This window comes from Amblyomma americanum, chromosome 8 (genome assembly GCF_052857255.1).
Source record: "Amblyomma americanum isolate KBUSLIRL-KWMA chromosome 8, ASM5285725v1, whole genome shotgun sequence".
NCBI classification, from domain to species: domain Eukaryota; kingdom Metazoa; phylum Arthropoda; class Arachnida; order Ixodida; family Ixodidae; genus Amblyomma; species Amblyomma americanum.
The window spans coordinates 6,083,810-6,111,298 of NC_135504.1; the positions used below are offsets into that span (position 1 = coordinate 6,083,810).

Genomic DNA, 27,489 nt, shown 5'->3' on the forward strand with positions numbered 1-27,489 from the left:
AAGAAGCGACCCACTCCCAAGCTGGCTGGAACACATCAACTTATAGATGACACAGTATCAAGAGAGGCCTTGCAGTCTATGAGCCACATACTTTTTATGGCTCAGGCCCATTGGGGCAAGATTCTATTTGGGCTTGGGTGGGCATGGGTTTTCTTCTGTGGCGTGCAACAGTACTGCCACCGTCGGAGCCATTATTGTACCTCACACAACTGTCATTGTAAAAGGGAAGCAGTTACCACGTTACCAAAGTCCCTTGGGTGAAACGGAGAGGAACTCGTAACCATATTGAAAATTTTGGAGAAAGACTGCAGGCACAGTGTATGTTCACAAAAAGGCATTTTGCCAGGGGGTACTTAGGTTATTCAGTCTAACATATAGTTCAATTCAATTCATTTTATTTTACCAGAAGTTTGGAAGGATATCTGGGCTAAAAGCTGTGAATCACAGCTTGACATGGCCCAGACAACTTCTACAAGACAGTGCCGACATAGTTATTAACAATAGTTACGAAAAACAATGGATAGATCTAGAATAGCAGATACTCTACAATAATAACTTTGAGTAGTATTAAAACACAAACAAGCTTAGTTTCAAAATATTATCAGAAATAAAGGATACATGATACATACATATTTGAATAAAACTGTAGATTTGCACAATCATAACTGAAATCAAGATAGCATACAGGTACGAGAAATAATAGGTCAGTGAAGCAAACATATATCACGAATGCCACTACTTATAGTTTGGAAAAGGATTCTTGAAGCTGTTTAAATGAAATTATCTTGGCACATTGATGTTGATTGAGTATTTGTGGGAGGTTGTGCTGCAATGACTGAAATTTGTAGATTGTGCGGAAATGCGGAGTATGCCATAATTCAGTACTACAAGTAGGTATAACTGTTTTTTTGGGTATAAGACTTGCAGTTTGTACCAAAAAATTCTTCTGCTCAGTAGTTGAGAAGAAGAATGCAAAATACGGAAATCATATATGTTATTGGCTCTGACGATTTTGTATGAGGGAAATAGCATTTGGGTCGAGTGTAGGAACAAAACATTGGCAATATAGCGAATGGCCTTTTTTTGTAGTGCAAGTATTTTTTGAATGTTTGTTTTTGTTGTGGTAAGCCAAATAAGGCTACAGTAATTTAAATGAGATGAAAATAGAGCGTAATATATTTGCACCTTTATTTTCGTAGGGAGAAGTGTTCGGCAGCGAGAGAGTACTTCAGTTGTTCCAGAGAATTTTCTACAGAGGCTATGGACTTGCGAATCCCAGCTAAGATGAGATGAAAAAAATTACTCCTAGGATCTTATGTTCATGTAAAATATCAATTTGTTGTCCAGCATATTTAACAATATGAACCTTGCTATAACGATGTAAAAGGGGTCCCAGCTCTCTTTGCTACAGCTGTAAGTGACCTTGGCCGCAACTATCTCATGCAGACAGGTGCACATATCAGCATGTTGACCGAGGAAAACCTTGCTAGTGTTCAGTATGCCACCAATGTGTGTTGAGGGAGCCTTCATTACGCACACCGAGTGCCCGCCTAATAACCTAATGTGTCAACCTTGCCAATGCACGACCATTTTTCCGCTGCCCACATCTTGAGCCCCACGAGGCAGCATGTCAGACTACACGAGAAGCTTGTGCAATTAGGGTAAACACCTAGCGAATAGAGCATCTTTCGGGTATGACCGTTTTCACAACACGCATTTGTCATGGCGTTTACAAAGATTGCTTTGAAATGACGCAGCATACTTTGTCGCACTCTTCATCACAGCACTTGCGAACTGTGAACAAACAGCCACCTCCTTGAGTACTGTGAAAAAAGAAAATTATTTCTGAAAGTTTTGCTTGCGTGTGTTTCTATGGGCTGCACTCTCGTTCTGTATCCCCCATCGGGAGTCATTCCCATGCGTAGATATACATCACCTTCAAAATGACGCTTCATACTTTCGGAACCTGTTCCGAGGATTATATGGGCATATGGTTGTTCTTCATAAAGATACGACATCATAGGTGCGCTGTGAAATCAGAGAACTGCTTTGAAAACTTTTGCTTCCATCTGTTTCTGTGGGTGCTAAGCCTACTTTTCACTCCCAGTCGGAACAACCTGCAGCGAACCCCCACTTTATTTGTAAACTTAGTGTTGGTTTATAAGCTTATAAAATATAAGGGGAGGGTGTCGCTGGTGCTTCCGGAGGGAGGAGACATAGCTTTGTTGCATTGTGACACTGCTACTGTTTTGCAGTCATCAGCTGGACTAGCCCACTGGAGGACAAGCCTCTCCGATATGTCTCCGTCCTGTGCCAGCTGCGGTCACTTTATCCCCGCAAACTTCTTAATCTCATCCGCCCATCTAACTTTCTGCCTCCCACCAGCTGCTATGCTTGCCTTCTCTTAGAGACCAGTCCGTTACCCTTAACGACCACCAGTTATCTTGCTTTCACTGTAAAACCATTTAAAAGCGACTTGCACGCTTCGAAAACAAGGAATCTCAGCTTCTTCCTAGTTGCTTTTGTACCATGGGCAATGGGATTGCTCCTTCGTTGCCAAGCATGTTCGCAGCGGACCGTGTGCACCTATGAGGATGGAGATCAGGGGGATCGTGCCAACCCTCGAGGCACAGCGCAGTGTGGCGGGCTGTGTACCGAAGTTTCGGCGAAGATGGGTGCACCGACGTCAAAAGTTTTGTCGCGCCAAAGTAGATGAATCGTCCAGAGAGACGCACCATATGGGCCCTGCGTTGGTGGTGGTGAAAACTTTAATGGACACAGGGGAGTTTAGCACACCCAGGTCCTTGGGCCCCCGCACGGCCCCACTGCATCTCAATATCCTTTTCCTCTGCCCGGCGGATCCTCCCACGCGGGGCCTAGAGCACCTTACCACTTGGGAGGCTTGGGAGACCCTGCGTTGAATAGTCATACGGAAGTACTCGTCGTTACAAATTGGTATACTCGATCGGTGCCAAGTGGCCACTGGGCTTCACTTTCGGTTCGTTATATGACGTGTTACCATTAGGATGCCCATTATCGCAGTGTCTTGGATGGCAGGAGGCAAAGTGGAGAATTCCCCTCCACTCATGGGATAGGAGGAAAGGGTGGGAGGTGTTGGGTGGCGAGAGGGCAACCTAGGTCTCTAATCAGAGTCGAGGGATGGCGAGAGGGGGTAAGGCGTGTCACAATTACAATTAGGTGATTGATGGGCTGGATCACCCCCCCCCCCCCCCTCCCGCTCGCATGGTCTGTACCGGGTAGCGGCCGCTGTTCGGGGATCGGGGAAAAACGCATACTTTGTCGCATGGATCATACATGTGAATTCTTTAGAGAAATTTTGCTTTGCAAAAACGAGGTACACGGGCTTATTCGATCTATAGGACCGCGGCGGCCGCGTTTCGATGGAGGCGAAACGCATAGGCGCCTGTGTGCTGTGCGATGTCAGTGCACGTTAAAGATCCCTAGGTGGTAGAAATTATTCCGGAGCCCTCCGCTACGGCACCTCTTCTTTCACTCCCTCCTTTATCCTTCCCTTACGGCGTGGTTCAGGTGTCCGCCGAGATGTGACACATACTGCGCCATTCCCTTTTCCCAAAAACCAATTTTCAAAGGAAATGGCACAGTATCTGACATATGGGTGACACCTGAACCGCGCCGCAAAGGAAGTGATAAAGGAGGGAGTGAAAGGAGAGAGGTGCCGGAGCACTCCGGTATAATTTCGACCACCTAAGGATCTTTAACGTGCACTGACATCGCACAGCACACGGGCAAGCGTTTCGCCTCCATCGAAACGCAGCCGCCGCGGTCGGTCGGGTTCGAACCCGGGAACCCCGGATCAGTAACCGAGCGCCCTAATTACTGAGTCACCGCGGCGGGGAACTTGGAAGGCGAATAGAATGGCTATCAGCCTTGCGAAGGCTGACCGCGTGACGTCACGCTATCTCCCGAGTTTTTTTTTTTTTTTCCTCCACACTCGGCTCCTACCATGAACATATCTTGTACATTTGCATCTCAAACTGAGCACGTTAGTGGCTTATATATATTCAGGTGTATAATTTGTTTTTTTTTCGCAGAATTTTTCGTCAGGGCGGGTGCTTTATTTTTATACTTACAATTGCGAAAAATGGATGCACTCCGGCACACTGTTTATGATGATCTGTGGCTGTACCCTTTGTATCAGGTGCGTGACGACGCACGCGTCGACGAGCCACCGCGTGCCTTCTGTTCCCGTGCCCATTAACTGTCTAAATGAAAGTCGATGTGTGAAAACAGAAAAAAAAAATTTTTTTCAATGTTTTCGTTTGAGTAGAATGGCATAATCTTGTCACAGCAGGAATGAAGCCGGCCCAGTCATATTTAAATTTCTAAAGTTGCGATTTCAGAACCACATTGGCGACTCTAAAAACGGCAATATGGAGCTTTTCGAAAGGCTCCGTATGCAACTGATACAGCATTCGATCAAAATTCTGTTCAAATTACTGAGGCAGAATTTAAGACCAATTAAACGGGTATGGGTTCCAGCTCACTTCAGCAGTGAGGAAAACGAAATTACCAACCATTGTGCCGAAGAATTCGTCGGCCGGGCGGTATACGCGATGGGACATTCACTTGGCTCGCTCGCTGCACCCCCGCACCACCACTTGGAGCCGATATTGGCGGCTGCATGTCCCAGAAATCCCGAAAACGAAGCTGCTAACCATTTAGCCCTAAGTTCTATTAACCGTGCTCAAGTGGCCTCCGATCCGGGATTCATGAAGACGCGCATGCAGTACGTCTCGGCGGACACCTGAACTGCGCCGTAAGGGAAGGGATAGAGGAGGGACTGAGAAAAGAAAGGAAGAGGTGCCGTAGTGGAGGGCTCGGGAATAATTTCGACCACCTGGGGATTTTTCGTGTCACAGAAAAGCTGGTGTCGTCGGCGTCTTTGGTCGTGAGTGAAAAATGGCGCATCTCGGTGGACACCTGAACCGCGCCGTAAGGGAAGGGATTTTCCTTCCCTTACTGCGTGGTACGGGTGTCCAGCAAGAATTGTGAGGCAGGCGTCATTTCCTTTCCTTAAAACCAATTTTCATTTCAATTTCCTTCCCTTTCGGGTGCCCACCTAGATATGCGAGACAGGCATCCTTTAATTCCCTTCCTTAAAATATTTTATATTCATTTTCCTTGCCCAAGGACGCGGTTCGGGTGTCCATCAAGACAAGTTTCCTTTCCTTAAAGGGGTTGTGAAAAGAAAATGAAGCCGCCCGGTTGTAATTTTCATTGATTCAATAAATATTAGACATGCCGATTCCGAAATAGTTCAATGCTGCAACACGCTGTCGCGTCCTGCTCTTAAAGGCAAATTTTTAACTAGCACTGACATCGCACAGCACATGGGCGCCTTTGCGAAACGCGGCCGCCGGGGTCGGCTTCGAACCACCAAACTGAGTAAGTGTCACTAAAATGGCAGACTGGGCATGTTTAGCGTAAAAACACATAAGGTTGACACTCCTTTCAGGACAGTTGTCTCAGAAAATGGCACTTGACAAAAGTCCATTGCCATGTTTCTTCAGAAAAAGCTTGATCTTTTACGCATCGAAGACCCTTATTTCCAAGTCAAGAACTCTGAGGCCGTCTTGAATTACCTCGAGTGTTCACCGCATAGGAACCGCAGGGCGTTCTCTGTAGACATAAAGGATCTTTTCTATTCGTTGCCACAGTCAGGCTTGCTATCTTGTGTCCAGGACTGTATTGATATATTCGGAAACGTAGCCTTCATGAATGAAACAGGAATGTCATGCAGTGGCTTCTTAGAACTTCTTAGCTTTTATCTTCGGTCAACTTTTATCCAATGGGAAGGGCATCCATATATCTGCAGAAGGAGGGAATTTGTATCGGCTCCTGTATCGCCCCGGTTCTTAGTGATTTATTTTTAGCTCATCGCGACAGAGCCCTTTGTAGCTGCCTACTAGATTTTAATGTAACCAAAATTTTTAGGTATGTTGATGATTTTCTAATATTCCTTGACTGCAGTTCGGACTCTTTTGAAGTGCTAGCTACTAACACACTGACCTTCTTACGTGCAGGCTTATCGCCTCTAGAATGCATGAGATGCCTTCTGACGACAGTATTCGATTTCTGGACGTCAGGCTTTTATTTCGTAATGCACAGATTTACTGGAAGTACGAGCCACGCGCTAACAAGCCACTGCTTCCATTCGGCTCCGCGCATTCCAAATTGGTGAAGAGGGGAATTGTAAGACTATGCTTCAAAAATGCGCTTTGTAAATCTAGTCCTGAGCTAATGGCTGCTAGCTTCAGGGAACAGATCCTTCGTCTCAGAGCAGCGGGGTATCCCACTCATGTTTTGATCAGTGTCGCGGAAACCCTCCTTAAGCGCCTGTGCTCAACAGAGCCTCGTACGTCACTAACGCCTTCAACTAAACGGATTGCTGTGATCCCGTACATTCATGGCCTTTCCCATCGCCTTAAAAAGATCGGTGAACGGGGGAACGTAAAAGTTCTTTTCTCTGCACCCGATAAGCTACAAAAATTGTGCAGACTGTCCAGGCCCACTGATTCAAAAAATCAGAACTGCAAAAAGAAGCACCGAACTAAGTTCGTTGAATGTACGCAGTCCATCGTCTACAGCATCCCTTTGAAATGTGGAAAGAGTTATGTAGGGCAAAGCGGTAGATGTTTGAATGACCGCCTCCGAAAACACTGCAATAATGTGTCTGAACGGCGAGGAGGGTTCCTGGACGCTCACTGCAGAAAATGTAAGAACGGTAATGACGACAGCGATTCTGATGAAGATTTTGTGTGTCGGCCTGTGTACAAAGATTGTTCTGTGATTGCCAAACACCGTTGCCAACTAACTCGAGAGATAGTAGAGGCTGAATTGATAGACCGGTTGGGGAGTCCTGTGTGGCCAAGTCATCCATTGCTCTAACAAAGAGCTGTTATGTTCGAGACATTTGACTCCTACTGCGCATGCGTGATGATTGCCTGGTTTTGCTATAAATACTGGTCCGAATTTCGAAATAAACCTGTTGCAAGTCAGCGCTCGTGTGTTCCATGTCATTCTTTCTTGTGTCCTTGTCTGTATTTGCGCTGTACATTTCCATTATGAGTAAGGATAGTAAGGAGGTACTTTTCAGCACGTTTTCACGTTTTTTAATTAGTTTCGGTTTCGTTTTTTAACAAAGCCACATCTGTTCTGCTTTCTCCTTCTCTTCCACTTGCACGCTGGCGCTTTTGTTGTAGTGTTTTAAGGCAGATTTAAAGGATGTTGAAGTAACTGTCACTCATGGTGAGACAAAAATATTTTGTAGCAACCATTGTTTTTGTATTATTTTTTTCTGGATGACTTCAGCGACATTTGTGATAGCTGTGATAACTCTTCAAGCGTTACGTTGCAAAGCGTTTTACAAATATAAGATTAAAAAAATACAGACTAGTTTAAAATTTCAAAGTTGTGTAATTTTTGCGCCAGTTTGCTCTAAAAAATAAAAAGACAAGATCATGGACAATATGGAGAGATGGCGCTAGCATCTGCTAGCACTCTAGAGCTGTCTTTTATTACCCATAGGTGGCGGGTTTGTCGACAGACTTCTTTGTAGAAATTTGGAAATTTTGGCTATGAAGGAGATTATATAGTATTCTAGCTCACTATATTATATAGTTATAGCTCCTTGGCTGGAACAGGAGGTAACATATTTTCTAGCCGAGCTTTGCTACACGATTCCTCTAATAATAATTAAGAAAAACTGTGAAACCTTTGTAAATGTAGTCAGTGTTGTAGTCTTCGTTTTGAGCATTAGCGCAAAGCCAAATCGCCAGCGACGACCCCAAACACGTTTACAACAGTTACAACTTGTGGCTAGGAAAGAATGTGAACGAATGTTCATCATGAACTTGAGATGATGGTTTGGTATCGGTGGGTTATGAGGTATGAAGATGGCTGACATTAAATGTTGGTGGAACCATGTCCGTTATTTCGCAGTTCACGAATGCAATGAAGAGCAGTCGGTGCTTTAATGAATCGGCGAGGGAGCCACAAAACGTTGGTGTGGAATGAGCGTTCGCGCATTCGCCGACGCCAATGCAGCCTGCACTTTGCCATCAGCTGCAGTGGGGTGCGCAACGCCTCAAATATGCTCTTTTATGAAAGCTGCGACACGGGCCTCGACTCGCGTATGTGACACCATCAAACGTGCGCGCACATATTCTCATCTCTACTCTCACCAAATAGTCACCCATCACGACCTTCTTTTTCCTTTTCCCCTTTCCCAATGCAGAGTAGCAGGGCAGATATCCATCTTTCTGGCCGACAATCTTTTCATGAAACTTATCTCTCTGTCTCCCTCTCTCACATTAAAACATAACAAAATGCGCAGCGGCAAACTTTGCACGGGTGCTCACCAGCTAGCTAAACGCGCATGAAACGCTGCTGCGCGAGCTTGATCAGCTGGTGCAGTTAAAAAAAAAAAAAGACAGCGTGGAGCCGTTTTTTTTTTTCTACGCTCTTTGTTATTTTATACCTCATGGCGCTGGGCGGCGGTTAGTTGGCGCCGGTCGCAAGCGCTGCCGACGCAGTCGAGACTGTGCCAGACTGTGCAGTTTAACAGCGAACGAGCCCACGCATGCGCAGTCGCCGTGACGTCAAAGTCGCGTGACCGCAGTAGGCGGACCAAGTTCGGTTGTCCGGGAGGCCGCTCCCGCAACTCTACACGCGTCAGCAAGTAGCACCTCCATGACGCGTTTTCGATATTCGAGACGCTTTGCGAGCTTCGTTGTTCGCAGAGGAAACGAAGCAACGAAGATATCAAATGTTATGCAGGATATGATCCTGGAGAGTTGGTGCTGGCTCACTCATATATATGTACGGGAAGAGCTACCCAAAGCATATGCTGCTCATGCGTGGAGCATGCAGTAGGGAGAAGGGAATAATATTGTTTTCAGCATCTTATCAGACATGCCCGTGTCTTCCACCAGTGTTAGGTGTATGTGTACAATTGATGGAAGTTTTTTAGTGCTGGTTGTGCCCCGCACGGATATAGAATGAGTAGTGTGCACCTGTGAACGCAATTGTTCAGAAAAGTTCGGAGCGGGAGTCGACTGAGCACATGAACAACATTTGATAAGCATGTAAGTACAGCTAGGTGACAAAGAGATCGCAAGACGCGAATTTGGGGACTAGCAGCTCCCTAGCAGAGAGAAAGCCTTGCTCGCGAGTTAGTGGAGACATGTGCGTAGTGGAACAATGTCATATAAACTGGCGACCGAGCAGCTTTGCGCACTTTGGTATACGGGCCCTCTTTGATGGAATCGTCATCGGTTCCTGCGATGACGTAGACGACATTCGATTGGCCGGCGCCTGCGCACAGCGTTGAAGCCGGTGATTGGTCGCACTTCATCCGGGACCTCTTCGAGCATTGAATTGTGGGATAGTCGTTGTCTCCTCTTGTAACTAAGCGCTAAGCGTTTCCTCTGTGCGGAATCTTTGTCCGTTATCGCGTTGTAACGAACATTGCGTTAATTGCGCCTTTTGCAAGAATAGCGGACTGTCGGGAACCCGTGCACTCTGCGGGAAGCTGAGGTATGTACGTTTTTTTTTACGCGCTGCTTCACAAGTGTGATCATTGAGGTGGCCTTTTGTTGTTTTGTTAGCAGCGCGACGCGGCGGCGCGTTTGCGTGCTATGGTGTTTCCTGCATAGGCCGCTAGGTTTTTTTCAACTAAGCCTAAAATCTTGCTAAGCAAGCGCCTAGGGTACCGTGTCGGCAGTGGTCGGTGTTCCTCAGTGCTGCGTGTCGCGGATGCTCAACGGTTTCGGCGTTGTGCGCGAGACTCGAGTGCTGTTTTCGCTTGACTCGGCTCCTCCCTGAAACTAGATGGCGTTAGCGGTGGTGTGGCATTCACCGCTGCCGCGCGAAATGGGAGTTCGTCGGTGGTCAGCGCCGGCGCCGCTTTCGTCGATTCCTGGGGGTCGTGGTGGTGGACCTGCGTTGCGGCGGGATGTCTCTGTCGTCTTCGCGTTCACGTTACTGTTCAGTTGAAACCGTTGCTTTTGTTGCAGGCATTCGGCTGCTGATCCCACTTGTCGTGCGGAACTGACGTGTGAGTCTATTAACGAATCACTTGTAATTAATTTTTAATATGCCGCTCTCCCGGAGAATGACAATTCGGGCGTTAGCACCGGTGGGGCTTATGGTCATGGAGGATGCTCGAGTGGTCAGCAGCTTGCGATTTCGCGCGTTTCTGCGAAGATCGTAATCTGAGCGCTGTCCGGACGCCCGCGAACGCTGTTTCCATGATCATCCGAGAAGGCGAGGAGGTCTTCAGCAGGCTCGTCCCCAACTTCCTTCAACTTGAAGTGGTGGTGCGATGCGTCCTGACCGCGGTCCTGACCATAGTCCTGATGCACGTCACGCCTGTGGCATGGTCAGTGGCATCGTCTCGAACAAGGTGGCCAAGACCCGAATCGCGAGTGATAGCTACTCCATTTTTTTTTATCGTACAGCGATAATTTGTTTATCGTTTTTGATCAGGAGATAAAGTAGTTGGCTTTTGCGAGATTTGGAAGCTCGGCGCGCACTTGTTTTATTTTTGTGCACGTGGGAATATTAACGTGTTAGAAATATTGCTTTAGGGTTTTTGCTATAGGTAGGTGATCTTGCACTTGAAAGGAAAAATAGAGGCTACAAAGCTAATTATAGTAACTCATATTAGCAGTTATGGCTCATAGAAACCACTGTTGCAGTGTCCTCTCATGTCACTGACAGAAAAGTCAGTTTAATGCTACCTACATTGATGCGTAATACATCATGAACAGCCTGTACTGTTCAGATAAAGACGGCTAGCATTCATTGCTTGAAATTTATTTATTGCTACATATTCACTGGAACCTTCCATGACCATTGTGGTGCATGTTGCGGCAGTGCAAAATGTTTGGGATTTTTCAAATAAATCAACAGGACAACAAAAAAATATAAATGGTAGAGGACCCATTTGAAACGATGTTCACCAAATGGGCCAAATCTCACTACTATTGCAGTTCTAGATTCTGTATTTAACTTATCCCTGCAAAAACTTGTGTGTTTATACTGTGTCGTATATTATGTGTTGTGACCTACTTCCACCTGCTCTCTTGCACGAATCCTTGGTGCTTGTGTTTGGGCTTGGTGTTGACAATAATGCATTCACTGATGCGTCAGTGTGACTGCTTGCTAGGATTTTTTTGTACATTAAGAAAAAAAAGAACTTAAAAAAAGCGAAATATCGAAGAGCTTCCATTCGGGGGGACAACTGGGCAGGCTGTGGAGTATGTAATACAGCGATATCGATTTTGCACAGAAACGTAATACCTAAAGTGGCTTTTTTTAGGCCACATAATTCCTGTTACATAATAGTGTGTTGGCATGGCTACAGCAGGTGATCTGTGCCAGCTTTAGATTGGTGGTTTCACTGTTGGCTTGTTAGCTAGGTCAGTAGAGGGGGCAAAATTCAAAGGTTCACTTCTTGCTGAGACGTGAGTGCACAGTATAGAGTTGTAATTCATCAGATTTAGAATAGTTCAGAGCCCATCATTGCATTATTTCTCCTAGTTGAGGCATTGCTTCAGACAACCTTGCCACATTGTTAGGCTACTGAATGGTACTATTTAGAGGATTGCAGCTCACTTGACTAAAGGAGCACCAGACTACCATATTTGGCAAATTTTTCTCTTCAGGACTTTTTCAAGCTTCAGTAAAGGATCCAGTTCAGCTGCAGCTTTCTCAAAGCTGCCAGTTTAGAAGTTTTCTGAATTTTGGTTAGAAGTTTGTTTAAAGAACATTTAGAAGTTGCTGGTACAAAAATGAATAAAAAGGTCTGTGGTGTAGCAAGGGTTGGAATTCTTGCACTGACCTGCATTTAATTTGAACAAGTCATTCACCAATGTACTTACAGTTGTGGAAAACCTGGTTTATTATTTTGTACTCTTGTGTTGCCTGTGGTGTTAGAACTTAGTCCATAAGCTGCAGAGAGTTGGCAGTAGACGTGCTTTTATGGTTTGAATAGTTGATCTGTGGTACCGTGTTTGGAAAGTTCCAGGCGAGCCATTGCACTTTTTGATAGTTCATAATCTTGTACTTTGTGTTTCTAGAGCCTCATGCATACACTGCAAATAGTGTTTCATTTTGTGCTTTGGAGTTTACTTGAATTTCAAGATAGGTAGACTTTATAAGCACCATAAACAAGCGTTGTTTAGATCTTGGTTTGTGCATAGTATGCAGCAGCAGTGGATGGGGTAGTCCATAACATCAAAGAGGAAAAAGTCGAAAGAAAGAAAAGTGATGACTATGTCATACTACAAATCTGCAGTAAGGATTCTGGAGTTTAGGCATGTTTAATTTCACTTGCATATGGCTTGTATCTAGTTTTGTGTGGTTCGGAAAAGCGTATCGAGCTTTCATAAAACGAGTTCCGTGTGGGTTATGATGCGGATGGATAGGGAAAAAAAAAACTAAAGCAAGGCAAGGCACTAGTATCGTATTGTAGATTTATCATTTTGGTTGGTACTGTTAAGTATGTCACTTAGATGGCTTAACTTTTGTAATTTTTAAATTTAGCTGGAAGTATTGGGTATAGTACAGGCTCGTCCTTGCGGGCTCAATCCTGGCTGCAGCGGCCACATGTTGATAGAGGGGAATTACACAAATGCCTGTGTGTGCGCGTTTTCAATGCCAGTTTAAGAACACCAGGTGGCCTTACATTAATCCAGAGCCACCTTCAACTACCGTACCCCTTACAGCTAGCTCACTTGTTGGTTTGGGAAAAACCCCACAGTTTGCATTTTTTGAGAACTTCTTTTTAACCACACTAATAAAGGTTTAGTTTGAAGTAAATGCTTGTTTGCATGGAGCAAGAAGTGCTGCTTTTGTGTGGGCGTGCAGTTGTTGATAGGGGAGCTCACTTTTTGCTTGGCTCTCACACCAGCTGTTGAAATATCCATGTGAGAATTTTTTTATTTTAGCAGCAGTAGAATGGACTGAGATTGCATGTAATTTTTAAAATGGGTTGGGCTAAAATCCAACCCACTTTATGATGTGCTGACTACTATGATTTTTAAGGTGAGAAACTGGTTGCATGGTTGTGCAGTATGACTGGTGTAACAGTGGAAAAGTTGTGAACTGGTATTGCTCAAGATGTTTTTTATTCTGTTAAGCCTAGTTACCATTACAGAGCACCACTTGTCTTGAACAGTATCTACTTGATATTGCCAGTGTTTTCAAGGAAGCGAACACTGAAAATATTGATTTAATGAAAGCTTGAATTCAAAAAGTAGAACATATATATTTATGCACACATAATTTTTTCCTACATTTTATTAATGACAAGCATGATTAAAAGTTGGTGTAGTATTGCTCATATTTATGTACTATATTTATAAAGTGGGAATTGTTTTCTTGAAAAGTGCCAGCAGTGCTGGTGAAGAATACGTTTTACTACAAAAATATTAAAAAGTGATTTTTTTCTGGCTATGTATCTGTGGTTGTCAGTGTGCAAAAATATGGAGTCTGCAAAATATTTAACATGTTCAGTTGAACTACTTAAGTCGGTGTGTGTGTGCATGTGTGTGCAGTACTCTTGGTAGTGTTGCTAATTTGGTGGTAGTGAACAGCATGTGAGCATAATGCACCAGTGATTTGGCATTTATTTTTGCCCATACAGAAAGTTGTGCAAGAGTCTTGTTAAAGCCGTTTGATATTTTACAAAAATTTTGAAACGGCAGCACAGCGAGGCTTGCATAGGTAAAAAATTGTCATGGGTGCAGAGCAAGTGTCACACTGACTCCGATTCTGTTTGTGAGATTTAAGAAAAAAAAAAGGCAAATGAAACATTGGAATGCAGCCTAATTTTGATATCCTAGCCATGTAATACCCATTGTATCACCTGCGGTACATAGTGTAAAAATTTGAATAAGCCTTGCTTCTGCTTGCAGAACTACTTGAATTGGCAACTTAATTGTAGAAGAGGCTTTTACCAAAATATTTAGTACAGCACGGTCAAAAGTGTCAACTGCCAGAAGTTCAGGATGTGCCTACTGAACGGTAAACTGCAAGGGCTAACCCTAATAGTGAAACGGCCTACTATTTCTGTGGTCATAATTCTGCATTGGCAGGTGGGGGACGTTTGAATTTTGAACTTGATTTACTTGATGTGCTTGTGCATTTGTGCCTACTTGATCGTCCTTGGTCATTGAGAAATCGTTTAAATTAGCCCTATTAAATGTGATGTAGTCTATTTTTCTTAATAAATTGCCCAGTGTTTTACATTTTTGTAATGAAGGGGAAATCCGGAACAGTGAACTTTATCCAACATTTTCAGTGTTCGGGTGTTACACGGTTAAAGGAGTATGGACACCGAAGTTTGGTTATATATTCTTTCTTTGTAATTATGCAGAAGAAATTAGTATACATAAATTTTCATGTGGAATTAACTTGTGCCTGGTAAATAATTTATTCCTGAATTTCTCCTTTCATGTTAATTCAATTTCAATAGTCAAATTGTGCCTGCAAATGTCAATATTTAAGTCCAGGTCACTGTCGGCTATGAAGAAACAGCAGTTTGTTGTCATTCCAGCTCATGCTGCAGGCTGGTGTAATAAATTGTTAGAGTGGATTAAAATGATAAAGCAGTGATTATATTTCATTTTTTGGATTATGGATTTTTATGGCGCGAGGGCATCTACGGCCAAAGAGCGCCATGGCACAAGTTATTTCTGACTTCTCAAGGTGGGGCCAAAGACCCATTTCCCAAGCATTTCACCCTAAATAAGCCGAGCACCAGACCAAGGGAAAGCTTGTACCCATTGTATCACCGGTGGGTACCCGGCGGCACTGGGGATTGAACCTTGCACCTCCCGCATGCGAGGCGGGTGCTTAAACACTTGGCCACCGCTGTGGTACGCTGCGGTATTGCATTTTTTATGCCTCGCACAACCTGAACTGAACTTTTTACATCATAGCCACCGGTTTGTTGTTGAAGCGGAATCCAACACACAAGTGGAAAAAAGTTCAGTGGTAAACTGTTTACTAGGCGTAGAATTCCATCTGGTGCTTAATGTGTGCAAAGGTCTTGCGCACCTTTCCCAAGGAGGAAACGGGGTCAAATATTTGGTGTCCATGTGCCAGTTTGTCTTGGTTGTCTCCAGCATGCAGGCTGTTTTAACTTGAGCTACACTTTTATGTCCTGGGCACTTTTCTAAGCATTAAATTCTCTGGCTTGTAGTTGCAGTACTTCGATCGGCAGACCAATCCTGACTGTAATTGGTCCTTAAGCGAACGTCAGTAATTCCCTGCAACAAGGGTAAAACTACTGCAAGAGAGTTTACCCTCTCTCTCTGTTTCAGTTGTCATTGGCAAAGAAAAAAAGAAATGCAGTGACCAAGTAACCAAAGGTTCCGAGTTTGCTTACTGCCAGAGAGAAAGACATGTGGAGAGTCATCCACATCTCTCATGTTTTTATGCATTACACTGTTGCCAGTACTGGCATTTAACGGGTGCTGATATTGCACTGAAACTGAAGTAAAACCTGATGAGTATCGTGGAAACTGCAGAGGCATCGAGTGAAATAATGAGCGTAAATAATCGTTCACAGTGGAAGCTTAATCCTGTCAAGTTGAATGGAGCTGTTAATTGCATTATGTGTGTCCAAGCCTTCTTGGTGACTGGACCACAGTAGAATTTAATAATGTGAGAATTAATTGCTATTTGTGCTTGCATTTAGGTAGCAATCAAAACTACGGGTCTCATAGTTCATATAGCTTTATTAAAAATTTTGTATGCCTTTCAAGCCTGAAACTGTTTTATGAAATTGAAAAGGTTTTGTATTTATTGTGCAGTTCTTGTCTTTAGACTGTTCCACTTGTAGCAGAGCAGGCCTTAGTATTTTTTCAATGCGAATGTGTTTCCTTTGCCGTCATGTTGTAAAGTTTTATTAGTGTGAAAGTTTTAATTTTAATTTTATCAGTAGTGTGTTGCTTGTGCCTACCTTGTTTGTGTGCCAGGGGGGTAGGCTTGTGTTGCCTTTGACTTCACAACAGCATCGCATGACATCTGTAACTGAAATTGAATTGGGTTACAATTTTTCAACTCATGAGATGATTCACTTCTTTTTCACCATGGTGGCTAAGTGGTTATGGCATTTGGCTGCTGATCCGAGTGTCATGGGAATGATCCAATGTCAGTGAAGGTGAAATACAAAAATGCTTATATGATGTGCAATGCCAATGTATGTTAGAGAACTCCGGGTGGTCTTAAATGAATCCGGGGCCCTTCAATATGGTGTCTCTCATAGCCGGCGTGTCGCTTCAGGACGTTAAATCCCACGATTTACAACTTTGATTCTGTGCGAAGCACCTTCCAATTTGTTCAAGAAATCACCTCACAGTAAGAGTGGTTTGAGCTTTTTGGAAAGACATGATTGCAAAGGAAATAGCACAAAGACACGGGCGGAGGCAAAGAAACAGAGTGGACTAGCACCAACTTGCAACAATTCACTTATTGAAGCACTCAGAGGCTGGCAGAAATTCTGTATGCAGATGACACACAAGGAATAATGAATTTTCAACTTTGTTTATCATGATTGCCCCTTAGATTATTCTGCCTTCTCACCTCTGTGTCAGTGCTTTCATGATTACAAAATGCTTGACTGTGAAGGAAATGATGGAGCATGTACATGGAATTGCTACCAGGCTTTCTGTGCTTCAATGAATGAATTGCAGAATCAAGTTTTGTGCTGTTTGCTTTTGCGATAACGTCACTGTCTTAATGCCTCCTCTCTGCTTTCTTTTTTTTTTTCTCAACAGTTGTCATTCGATGAAGCCCTACACACACTCCGTCCTTCGCTGCGGCTGCATAAGTCGAGCGCTACTACTACTACAGTGTGCAGCGTCCTAGTGGCAAGCGCTGCCGAGACATGGATGGTGTCGGGGATGGCGAAGTTGCTACCGAGTTGGCCGTTCCCGTCGCCGATGGTTGCGTGGTTTCGCCAACTGGAGAGGTCGACCGGATTCTGCATCGGACCGAGGAAGAAGAGGAGATTGAGGCCAAAGGTCTTAACGTATCCAGCGAGTTTGAGGACGACTTCCTAATCCTGGACGAGGCAAAGGTCGATGATGAGGAAGGTGCTGACCGGAGCAACAATGCTGGAGACGCTGGAGGCCAGGAGTGAGTGGTCCGCAGATCTTTTTGGAAGAGTTTACAGGGCGTCACTTTCAGCTAATGCGTGTTGCTCTGCTATGTTGAGCAATGTTGGCTCTCTGGTTGGCTATGCTGAGTAAATCTGATGAACTAAAGCGGCTGTTTGGGCTTGTTGGTCAGTGAACATGGTAAAAGAATGCAGCGCGAAAAAAACAAGGACGAACAGCGCCCTGTCCTGTCCACTTCTGTTCGTCCTTGTTTTTTTTTCGCGCTGCATTCTTTTACCATGCTGAGTAAGTCATTCAGTTATTAGTGCTGGGATGCGTCAGGGACTTCATTTCGACTTACTAATTGTTTTTATTTTCCTCCCGTCTCATTTTAACGATTTTGGACTGTGGAGAGGCCGGCGATAGTAGTTGCTGGTGCTTGTAATCACATTGAAAAGATTTCTTTTGTTAATGTGGCTACACTGCAAAAAAAAAAAGCATGCTGCCTGCCCTTTGCAAAAGGACGGAGCTCAAATTGAAATCTGCAGGTAGGGACGTCTAGACCTTTGAGGCATGATTTGACCCTCCAAACTTGCTCTCAGTGAAACAGCACCATTTGGAACCACGTTCTAAGCGATCCTTTGCCGAAAAGTTATTGCAGCAAGTGAAACATATCACTTTGAAAGTAACTAACCGCTGTGGTTGATGTTAATTCCCGTCTGAGTTTTTTGTTCCTCCTGACTGCCTGTCATAATTAAAGAAATTATCTTATTTTGCATTGCCCAGTTGGCAGGTAGGCATTGTAAGAATGCTTATGCAGTGGTTCTTTACACGAGTATGAGTGGAGACTGCATTTTCAATACAGGTCGCCTGTATCACAAGCTACTTTGAGTTTATGTTATGGCAAATTTTAGGACCACTCTGCAGTTGGGATTGCGATAATTCAAACGGCTTTTTGTGCACCAACTGTTAACAGATAGATGGCTGTATTCGCTTCTATGCCTTTCGTGCCTGGTTGAGTTGCTAGGTGCTCTATAGCATCTTGTTAATTCAAGTGTACTCTTGAGCTAGTTGGTCAGTTTAAATCATTTCATGGTGTGCAAAGGTGGCAGAGGCGTCTCTCATAGCCTGAGTTGCTTTGGGACGTTATTTAACCCTTATAAACCTAAACCTAAACCCAAAGCTGCTAGAAAATATACAAGGGGCAAGAGACAGACAAGTCGGCACAGTTGTCTCCGCCCTGTTTGCGTTCGTTGTCTACCAGTGCTGTGCAGCATGAAATTCTGGCTGGTGTTTTAAAAAAAATTCCAGCAGAGCTCCCCAGCTCTTGACGTTTCTTATTCAGGGTTGTTAAAATTCTTGGCCTGTTGGCACCACTTTTTTTAAATTGTTATTTTGGATCATATTCTGGGAGCATCCTCGTGAAGCTTTGGCGAGCCTGAAAACTCCCTGAAGGGAAGGTTCTCCACTGCAAGCACGTGTGCATGGAGGAGGGACTTGAAACAGTGGTTTGCTTGCTGTATCAGTAATACTCATATATTTAAGTGCCCCAAATATTTTTGTAACAATAAGTTGCTTTTGACTGACCGGGAAGGCATGAAATTAGTAGTGACCATGGTCGGTGTTCGCTATGCTATTGGCAAGTTCAAGGCGATTGTGCACATGCATCTCAACTGCTGGCATGGTTGAATTGCCCATATCCCCATTACTGCCTCATGCCTGCTTACTGTTGGTTACTGTTTGTTACTGTTGTTGCTTTTGTTAGTATTGGTTTTTATTGTTTCAGTTGGTTACTATTGTTACCGTTCTTTATACTGGTAAGGAAGTGAGCATCGTCTTGACTGCAGTGGTAGACTAGTGGTGTGAGCATCTGCCTTGCATGCGGGGAGCACGGGGTTCAATCCCCAGTGCCTCTGAGTACCCATCAGTTTTAAATTGGGTGAAAGCTTCTCTATGTCCTGGTGCTCTTTCTCAGGGGTGAAATGCTTGCGAGAATCGGTCACCGTCCGCACCTCGCTGCAGACCAACACATGTTAGCCAGGCCACTCTGTGGCCAAGCTGTCCCTGTGCCATTGAAGCCAAAGTAAGCCCACTCTCAAGTTCCTTCACTTTATTACCTTAAAGGCCCCCGGGATTGGGGGTGTTACATAAGGGTTGGGTTGCATGTATAAAACAGATTTAATAAACAAAGAAAACACGTAAGGTACATAAATTATTCGCTCTTAAATATAGTCTCTAAACAATTCACAAATGTTGTAGGACAGGTGATTGCAGCGATGTCATGTGGAAGGCTGTTCCACTCCGTGGCTGAACGTGGAAAGAATGACGATGCAAATGTAGTAGTGCGCGTACGAGGCCGGGCAACTTGAATAGGCCCCGGAAGAAGTGGCTTTCTAACACCAAAGTGGGCGTTTCTGGTGGACGTTTCTGGAAGAGGTTTCCGAGCTGGAAAGGTTTTCATGGTTTAATGCGTGTTAATTATAAAAACGCAGGGTAAATGAGTCTGCAGTAGCAGGGAGTGCTGGAGGCGAAGAAGTGCCAGCTAGCACCTCATCGCCCAAGTCACCGGAGGCCGACAAGGCGTCTGGAGACGAGGAAGAGGCTGGTGAGAGTGCGCCACCTGGCAGCGAAGACGGGGACGAAGCCGAAGCCGAGGAAAAGCCAGGGGACAAAAGTGGAAAGGAGGAGACCTCTGACGAGAAGGCAAAACGTGACAGTGAAGACAGCGTGCTGATGGCTCCAGAGGAGGAGGAGGCCAAGAATGATGAAGACACCAGGAGCATAGAGGATCCAGAGAAGCCCGAAAGCCCAGAGGCACTTGATGTTTCCACAGTGAGCACGGAGGACATAGACAAGGAGGTCAGGGAGGAACCTGCGGAGGAACCTGCGGAGGAACCTGCGGAGGAGCCTGCGGAGGAAACTGTGGAGGAGCCTGCAGAGGAATCTGCAGAGGAGCCTGCCGAGAAGTCCTTCAACAGCAGTAGCGATGATGTTCTGGTGATCGCTGTGACAAAGCTGACAGACCAGGGTGAGTCTGTGGCCAGTTCTTGTGACGTGGGGGGGGTGACTGCTTTTTTTTGGTGTGGTCTGCAAGAGGAAACGGACATGTGCAGGGCATGTGCAGTAAAACCTCGTTAATTCGAACTCATCGGGACCGCGAGAAACTTTCGAATTAAGCGGGTTTTCGAATTAACCGAACACACCAAGAAATACGACTCAGGTAAAAAAATTTGTTGCACGAACGCGCTACCTTTATTCGGCATATTTTGAATTACTGAAAGTAATCAGAGATGCTGGTTTGCTGCGTCCGGTAGTTTGCAGCTCCGAAGGTCATGTTCTCGAGTTGGTCAACTAGGTGAAACATTTCAGAACTTCCACTGTGGCACTCAACAAAACTGCGGATAACGTTCAGCGATCCGATAACTTCACCGAGAGCAGGTGCTCGAGGAGGCTTGTCGGTGTCGTCGTCGCTGTCATCACGCGTGTTTGTAACAGCAGTAATCTCACTCTCCAAGACCGAGTATCCTGTCTGCTCATCACTCTCAAAGTTCAGATACTCGGCGAAGCCGACTGCGTTGGACTCACCCTCCTCTGTGCAGAGTGCATTAGTGCAGTCGCAATACTCTGCTCCTTCTTCGTCAAGTGTACATGGGTAGTCTGCATCGGCATTAACAGTGCTTTCACTGGAAAAACCAGCGTGTTCAAAACACTGCCTAATCAATGTGGGCTCCACTCGTTTCCAAGCGTACACCATGAGGCATATGGCTCCGAGGAGGTCGATGGAGTACTCCTTGCCATTGTCTCAGCAAAGGAGAATGTGCTTGAGCAGGTGGTGCCGATAAATCTTCCTTGTGTGGTGAATGACGCCTTGGTCCATCGGCTATGAGATCGAAGTGGTGTTCGGAGATAAAAATACCATCCTGATGGCCTGGCGATGTGGGATGTCGCCATGTGCCGGCCAGTTGTCGACGACAAATAAGACATTCCTGCCTGTGGCCGTGAACTTGCGGTCAAGTTGCTGCACGTACTCAAATATTGCACCTGTCACCCAGGCTTTCTTACTGTGCCTGTAGATGAGTTCATCCTTTGGCGGCAGCCGTGCATCTTTGAAGCAGCGAGGCTTCCCCGTCTTCCCGACAACCAGTAGCGGCAGCTTGTGTTTACCGCACATGTTCGCTCCGAACAGCACAGTAATCCTGTCCTTGGCCTGTTTTCTACCCTTGATTGCTGTATTCTTCACTGCGAATGTTTTTGTTGACAGCATCTTATAAAAAAGCGCAGCCTCGTCAAGGTTGTAAATGTCGTCTGCACCGTGCTCGCTAAGCAGCAGCGCCAAAGTGTGCTTTTTCCAATCCTCGACAACGCTCTCGTTAGTGCTGCCGCTCTCACCACAGACGGTCAGAAATGTCAAATTATTACGTTCTTTAAAACTGCAAAACCATCCGTTACTGCACTTGAATTCTTCATGCCCAAGTTGTAGAGCTAGGTCGTTGGCCTTCTCCTGAAGTAGCGTTCCATTGACGGGAAAGTGGGCTGCATTTGCTTTCTGCAGTCAGCGAAGCAGAGCAGATTCCACATCTTGAAATGTGGGAGCCCGTACTCACGACCGCTTCGAAGAGTATGTCTTACCGTAGGCCTCTAGTACCTTTGACTTGTTGCTCAGTATTGCGGACAACGTCGAGAGGGGCACGCCGTGCCTTTTAGCCGACTCAGTCTTGGAACAAGCGTTCTTGCTTGCTTCATGGATCAAGCAGAACTTCTGCTGCAGCGTTAAAGTCTTGTACTTTGGCATTTCGTTCACTGGTACGGTCACAAAGCTAGCACTTTTGCACAGCCCAAAAAAAACAACGGCACAGTAGCCGACCCCTAACTGCCGCATACAACACAAAGAAATGGCACAGGCGAGACCTGCGTGGCGATGGTGGTGGCGTACTTGCAGTGTCGGAGGCACTGAGGAAGAGCTGTCGCGGTGCTCCCGCTGACGCTGTGCGAAGAGAGGGTGAAGCACGCGTGGGATGGAGTGGGGGCGAGATCACGTGATAAAAATGCGTATGCCCGCCGTGTTGCAGTGAAGCACGTCTTCTCCTCTGCAGGCGCGCATTTCGGCGGTCCGCGGGGCGCACTCTGTGGACCGATTTTTGTGTGCCGAGAGTGCTCCAGCTGGGGCACTTCGCCTATAAATCATCGCCATTGCTATGTGGCTTTGCCTCACGGCTCTTTAGGGCCATCGTTTCGCTGGGTTTGCGGCGAAACATTGGTCAGGCATTGCCGCTTAGCACCCCAAATTTTCGAATTAACCGGGGTGGCGCAGGCCGCCTGTTCGAATTATCCGGCTAAATTTACATTGGAAAATACGGGACCGCAGAAAACCTTCGAATTATCCGGGATTTCGAATTAACCGAGTTCGAATTATCTAGGTTTTACTGTAATGCAGAGTGCTTATAACCGACGGTTTGTTAGAGTAATAGTGTGGATTCTTCTAGAAGATAGATGGAATAGGAGGTAGCACAGGATAGGGCAAATTGGAGATTACCTTTGTCCAGCAATGGGCATAGTCAGGCTACTGCTGATGATGGTCATGATGAACCGGCAGGGAACTTCATTGTTACTGGGAACGGTTGTTAAACAAACGGATGGGGTTGTCAAGAGGTCACTGACCAACTTTCTAGACTTAAAGTGGATGGAAAAAATGCAGGAACAGTCAACTAGTCTGATACGCCCTCTGCAATAACTACGGTGTCACGGATTGTTCCGTGTAGCTGTGTGAATGACTGAGGTGTCCAACGTGAGAAAAACTGGTTGTTAACCGCAGTCACGCAGTCTTGCTACCAGTCACATGTGGTTGGCAACTGTTGCAGCATAAGACTTGCGACATAGTCGGTTTAAGTCCTTTCATAACAGCAGTCGCCAACCGATTGCAAATCTATGTTGTGCTGCACACTCAAAGAATAGTGCATGGCAGCTGTTGCGTTTGAATGTGCCATGGCAGTCCCTACGGTGTGATGCTACTGTAACAGTGGTTGCTGTTGTTGTGTGCAGAATTTTGAAACTGTTGTTGTGCAAAGACACCAATTCACTTGGAAATTGTGACTCTTTTAGTCTGTGCGCAAATGGTATTTTTGAAGCAGCTTGGCAGCCTCATACATATGTCATGTGTCTTCACTTCAATGTGGATCCAACTTCACTTGATGTGAAAGAAAGGAACTGCATTCTAAATTGAGATCACTATACATGACTGGGTGTTTAATTTTGAGTCCAACGACTGTGAGGGTTTTATTCTGGTTGGGGCCCCCTCTTGGTATACGCATTACATAGTCGGGGACAAAGTTTATCGAATGCAAAAATGGTGACCAACAATGAAAGAAGTGCCATAGAAACGCGTGTAAGGGCCGCACTTTTTTTTCCAGATTTGAGGGCCGATTTTCGGGGTGCGACTCATACACGCGATGTGCGAAAAAAAAAAAAAAAACTTTTAAAGTAAAAGCACAACAATCGGGGAATGAGCGGCATTTATTCTATGTTCAGTCGTCACTCGCGGAGTATTCCGAATCTGAGGTGGTGCTGTGCTCTGGTGCATGCTCATCCCACAAGTGGCGCAGCATTTTCACTGTCAACGCGTAGCCGTGGTTCCGCGCTTCCATCACTTAGCAGAGCAGCTCTTCTTCCAGTTCAGGAAACTTGCACGGCTTGCCTCAGAAAGCTCGCTTTTTACAGCTTGTGTTCCTCAACGCATCCTTTTGGTTGCACCATCGTCGGACGCACTTCTCGGTCACGTCGAATTTCCTGTCCGCCGCACGCTTGCTGTGTTCGACAGCAAACTCTCAGGCGTGTAGCTATTAAGATGCTTGCCTCATCCTGCTAAAACTGCAATGCTCGGCAACAGCACACGAAAACCACAACGACAGCAAACTACCACGCTACCACAACTACCGTGCCTTTGACAGCCACAACGAAGCTAGTGATACTGATGCCGATATGGCTAGCAGGAGCTCGCGGCGGAGGACAATGTTGATGATGATGATTAGCCGGTACCTGAAAGCTCCTGTGCGCATGCGTTGCCTCCGCGATCAAGTGCGCTGTTGCTCACAACTGGAGCTGATCGCGGAGGCTACGACACGTACATTTCGAAGGCTACTCCCGCGTGAGTCGTGGAAAGTTTGGGTGCGACCCTTACAGGGATATTATTTTTCAGTAATATTTCCTTTGTGAAAACGGGGTGCAGCCCTTACAGGCTTTTATACAGTATAGTACATATGCAGGAATTGTTAACCAAAGGGTCGATGCTTTAAGGTAGGGCTGGTAATTGCTCTAATTAAGTTACTGCTGTCCTGTGTAGCATGTCTCCACCAGGCTTATGTCCTTTTCTTTTTACCTAATTTAAGTATCCCTTTGCAGCCATTGTTGAATAGAGTGACCAATGTAGGCTTTAATGCTTTCTTAAACATTTTGTTCAACATGTCTATTATTACAGAGCAGAAATATGTAGGCAGCGAAGCTTTACTCTTGCTGGACTTTGATAAGGAGCAAACTAATGTGGAAAGCTTTCTGCTTTACTTGACCTGCTCTTGCATGCAGAGCTGGAAGTCAAAGACTCGTCAGAAGGGGAAGAGCTCGACGTGGACAAGGATGAGAAGAAGCCTCTTTTCAATGGCAATAGTGAGTGAAACTGTATGCTTTTTCTACTTTGGGAGGTGTTCAGATTTGAAAAACTTTCCTGGTTTTGCTGCCATGCCGCTTGTGTGCGATGTGTAATCTCATTTCCCTGCCATCAGTATGTTTTGGTCAGATATGCGAATGGGAACTGGCACGAGCGGCATTAACCATATTTACTCTACTCCAATATGCGCCTTTTTTCTGGAAAAGCTTGTCTATAAACGACATGCACATTAGAATAGAGTACAAAAATGAAACTATGCCAGAAACATCCTGTTGCCATTGGAATCACAAAATGGTAGCTTGGTAAACTGAATTATGTGCCCAAGAAATGCCTCATTCAATTTAACGAAGTTCTCGATTTAACGAAATAATTCACGGCTCCTTTCAACTTCGTTAAATCGAGTTTTAACTGTAGTGGCGGAGACAAAAAAAATATTCCATGCAAATACACGTGTTGATGCCAAACTAATGTGAACAGGGCTCAAGAAAAAGAAGACAAATGATCACATTTTATTCAAGAACAAGACTTAGGTGGAGCGGTCTCCAGTGTCATTAATTCTGGCTTTCAACGCATCCACTTCAGGAAAAGGGGACCCTGCAGTACCGGCATCTGGGAAGGAAAAGGAGGACACCCATGAAGCGGCACCCATAGAGATGGACGAAGACAAGCCCATAGATTCCAAGCCGCTGAAGCAGTTGGTGTCCACTTGTGGGCGTGTCATTCTGGCGGACCTCAAGCGGGCCTTGAACGTCGACATTGAACCTGGGAAGCCCAAGCGGTTGAAACTCGACGTTGGCGATGGCGGTGAGAGGCTGCTTTCTGTCTCCTTTTTCTGTACAGTGGAATCTCGGTGATACGAATCTCACGGGGTCACGAAAAAATTCATGGCATTCGAAATTTCGTAGTGTCTAGAAGGAACGAAAGCCATATGCAGAAGCATGGTAAATGCATCCGTGCAGATCTGTTTATGGCTGATGGGATTTATTTACAGCCACGCGGCTTCAGTTCACTACTCGCGGTGATTGCGGGGTCGGCAATGTACAGGCAGTGCTTGGTGATCGAGGCTGTGGTTGGGGCTCACACATTTGTATCATCTGTAGAGGTGCGGGAGAGTGTTCGGAACATCCGAAGTTCTGCACATTGTATACAGTGTGGCCAGGCCGGGGATTTTCATGAATTTGTACCAGCAGTGTTCGTATTTTCAAAATTCTACTTTATTTGATGACTTGAACGAATGCTCCATCTCAGAGTTTCTTCACCTCTTTAGGCTTGGGGAACCCCAACGGCTTTTGTTTATTTATTTATTATTTATTTATGGACCTTGTGTACATAGCCGTAGCAGGTGAGAGACAGATTTGAAAATACAGAAATACAAGCACATACCATACAAAAAAAAAAAAGCAGTGCAAATACAAGCTCAAAAAGAGAAGAAAAAGTCATAGCAGGTGACAAACAGATTTGAAAATAGAATGAAATACAATCAGTGGCTTTCAAAAGGCACTGAGGGGAAATCCTGTTGTCTTGGCTGTTTTCCCTTTCTCAAGGGAAAATGAGCACTTGGGAAAATGCCCCTCAGAAAATGCCCGAGCTCCGTTGATGCAGTCGAATCCCGCTTCAACAAAATTCTTGGGACCCACGAAAAATTTCGTTGAAGTGAAAGCTTTGTTGTTGTGAAATCAGGCCAGAACATTGACAGATTGGACTGAATAGTTCATTAACAATGTTTATTTTAAAAAAACCTGTCAGCTTCGGTCTTTTGCAGTTTCGAAATCGGCTCTGTGGCGCGTTTCCTTGGTACCCCGGAAATCTGTGACGGTAGACTTGTTTGCGTAATAAACGCACCCTCTACATTTGCTGTGAAAACTTACATTATTTCTGCACGCATTTTAAAAGTGTCCCTGCTTTCGTCCTGTGAGAAGCTATACTGATACCGCGCTCCCTGGAGGCATTTCGGCGTGGACTAGGTGCACGTGCACCCACATCACTGAGCGTTGAGTAGTGGTCACATGCACCTCGAAATCGATACTTTAGACGGTGTGACAGAAATTTGGTTGCTCCAATTCTTCGAAAACATTTTGTGATGCGCGGCTCAAACAAATTGGCAGAGTGTCGTTCTGTTTTAGTCGCCACCATCATACGCAATGCCTGTACTAGGTCAGTGCCGAGGTGCACCAGACAGGAAAATAAAATAAAATGTTATACAGTAGAATCTGGTTACAACGAACTTCACGGGACCGCCGAATTTAAATCGTTATTTTGAAATATCGTAGTACTGAAAAACCAATATTTTCATATCAGTAATGCATCACAAGAACTAAAATTACGTACCTTTGCAGCAGATTTACGTGTTGGTAAGTAAATAATAAACGATAACGCTGGGCACAGTTTAACTACAATTTATTGCTTGAAGAAGTCTGTTATCTTTCTGGCGAGTAGACAAGCGCTGCAGGACGAACGCCTCCACATCCTCGACCTTCCTGTGCACGTCATCGGGGACATCTTTGCAGCGCCCGAGGAATGATCGGGTCTTCTCTAGAAAGACTAGGACATCCGAGCCAGAAACAATCTCTTCCTCTTCGTGCGCTGATCCAGTGTCAGCATCGTCTTCGTCGCTACTACATTCTTCTTGCTCACGCACTTGATTCACGATGTCTTCGGTGGTGAGCTCCGCGGATGTAG

The 27,489-nt window shown here is 45.3% G+C and overlaps 1 protein-coding gene across 16 annotated transcripts in view; it reads left to right on the forward strand.

Annotated features, from left to right (window-relative positions):
• Positions 1-9,338: 9,338 nt before the first annotated feature.
• LOC144100827 (uncharacterized) overlaps positions 9,339-27,489 on the forward strand; it is a 60,030-nt gene continuing 41,879 nt past the window's right edge. For 4 of the 16 annotated variants that reach the window (XM_077633700.1, XM_077633715.1, XM_077633703.1 and 1 more), the window contains exons 1-6: positions 9,394-9,579; positions 16,833-17,193; positions 19,129-19,236; positions 19,646-20,181; positions 24,729-24,809; positions 25,393-25,614. In XM_077633700.1, coding sequence (XP_077489826.1) covers positions 16,943-17,193; positions 19,129-19,236; positions 19,646-20,181; positions 24,729-24,809; positions 25,393-25,614 — 1,198 coding nt within the window. In that variant the 5' untranslated portion in view covers positions 9,394-9,579; positions 16,833-16,942. The other 12 variants (XM_077633709.1, XM_077633710.1, XM_077633707.1 and 9 more) reach the window with 10 other exon arrangements.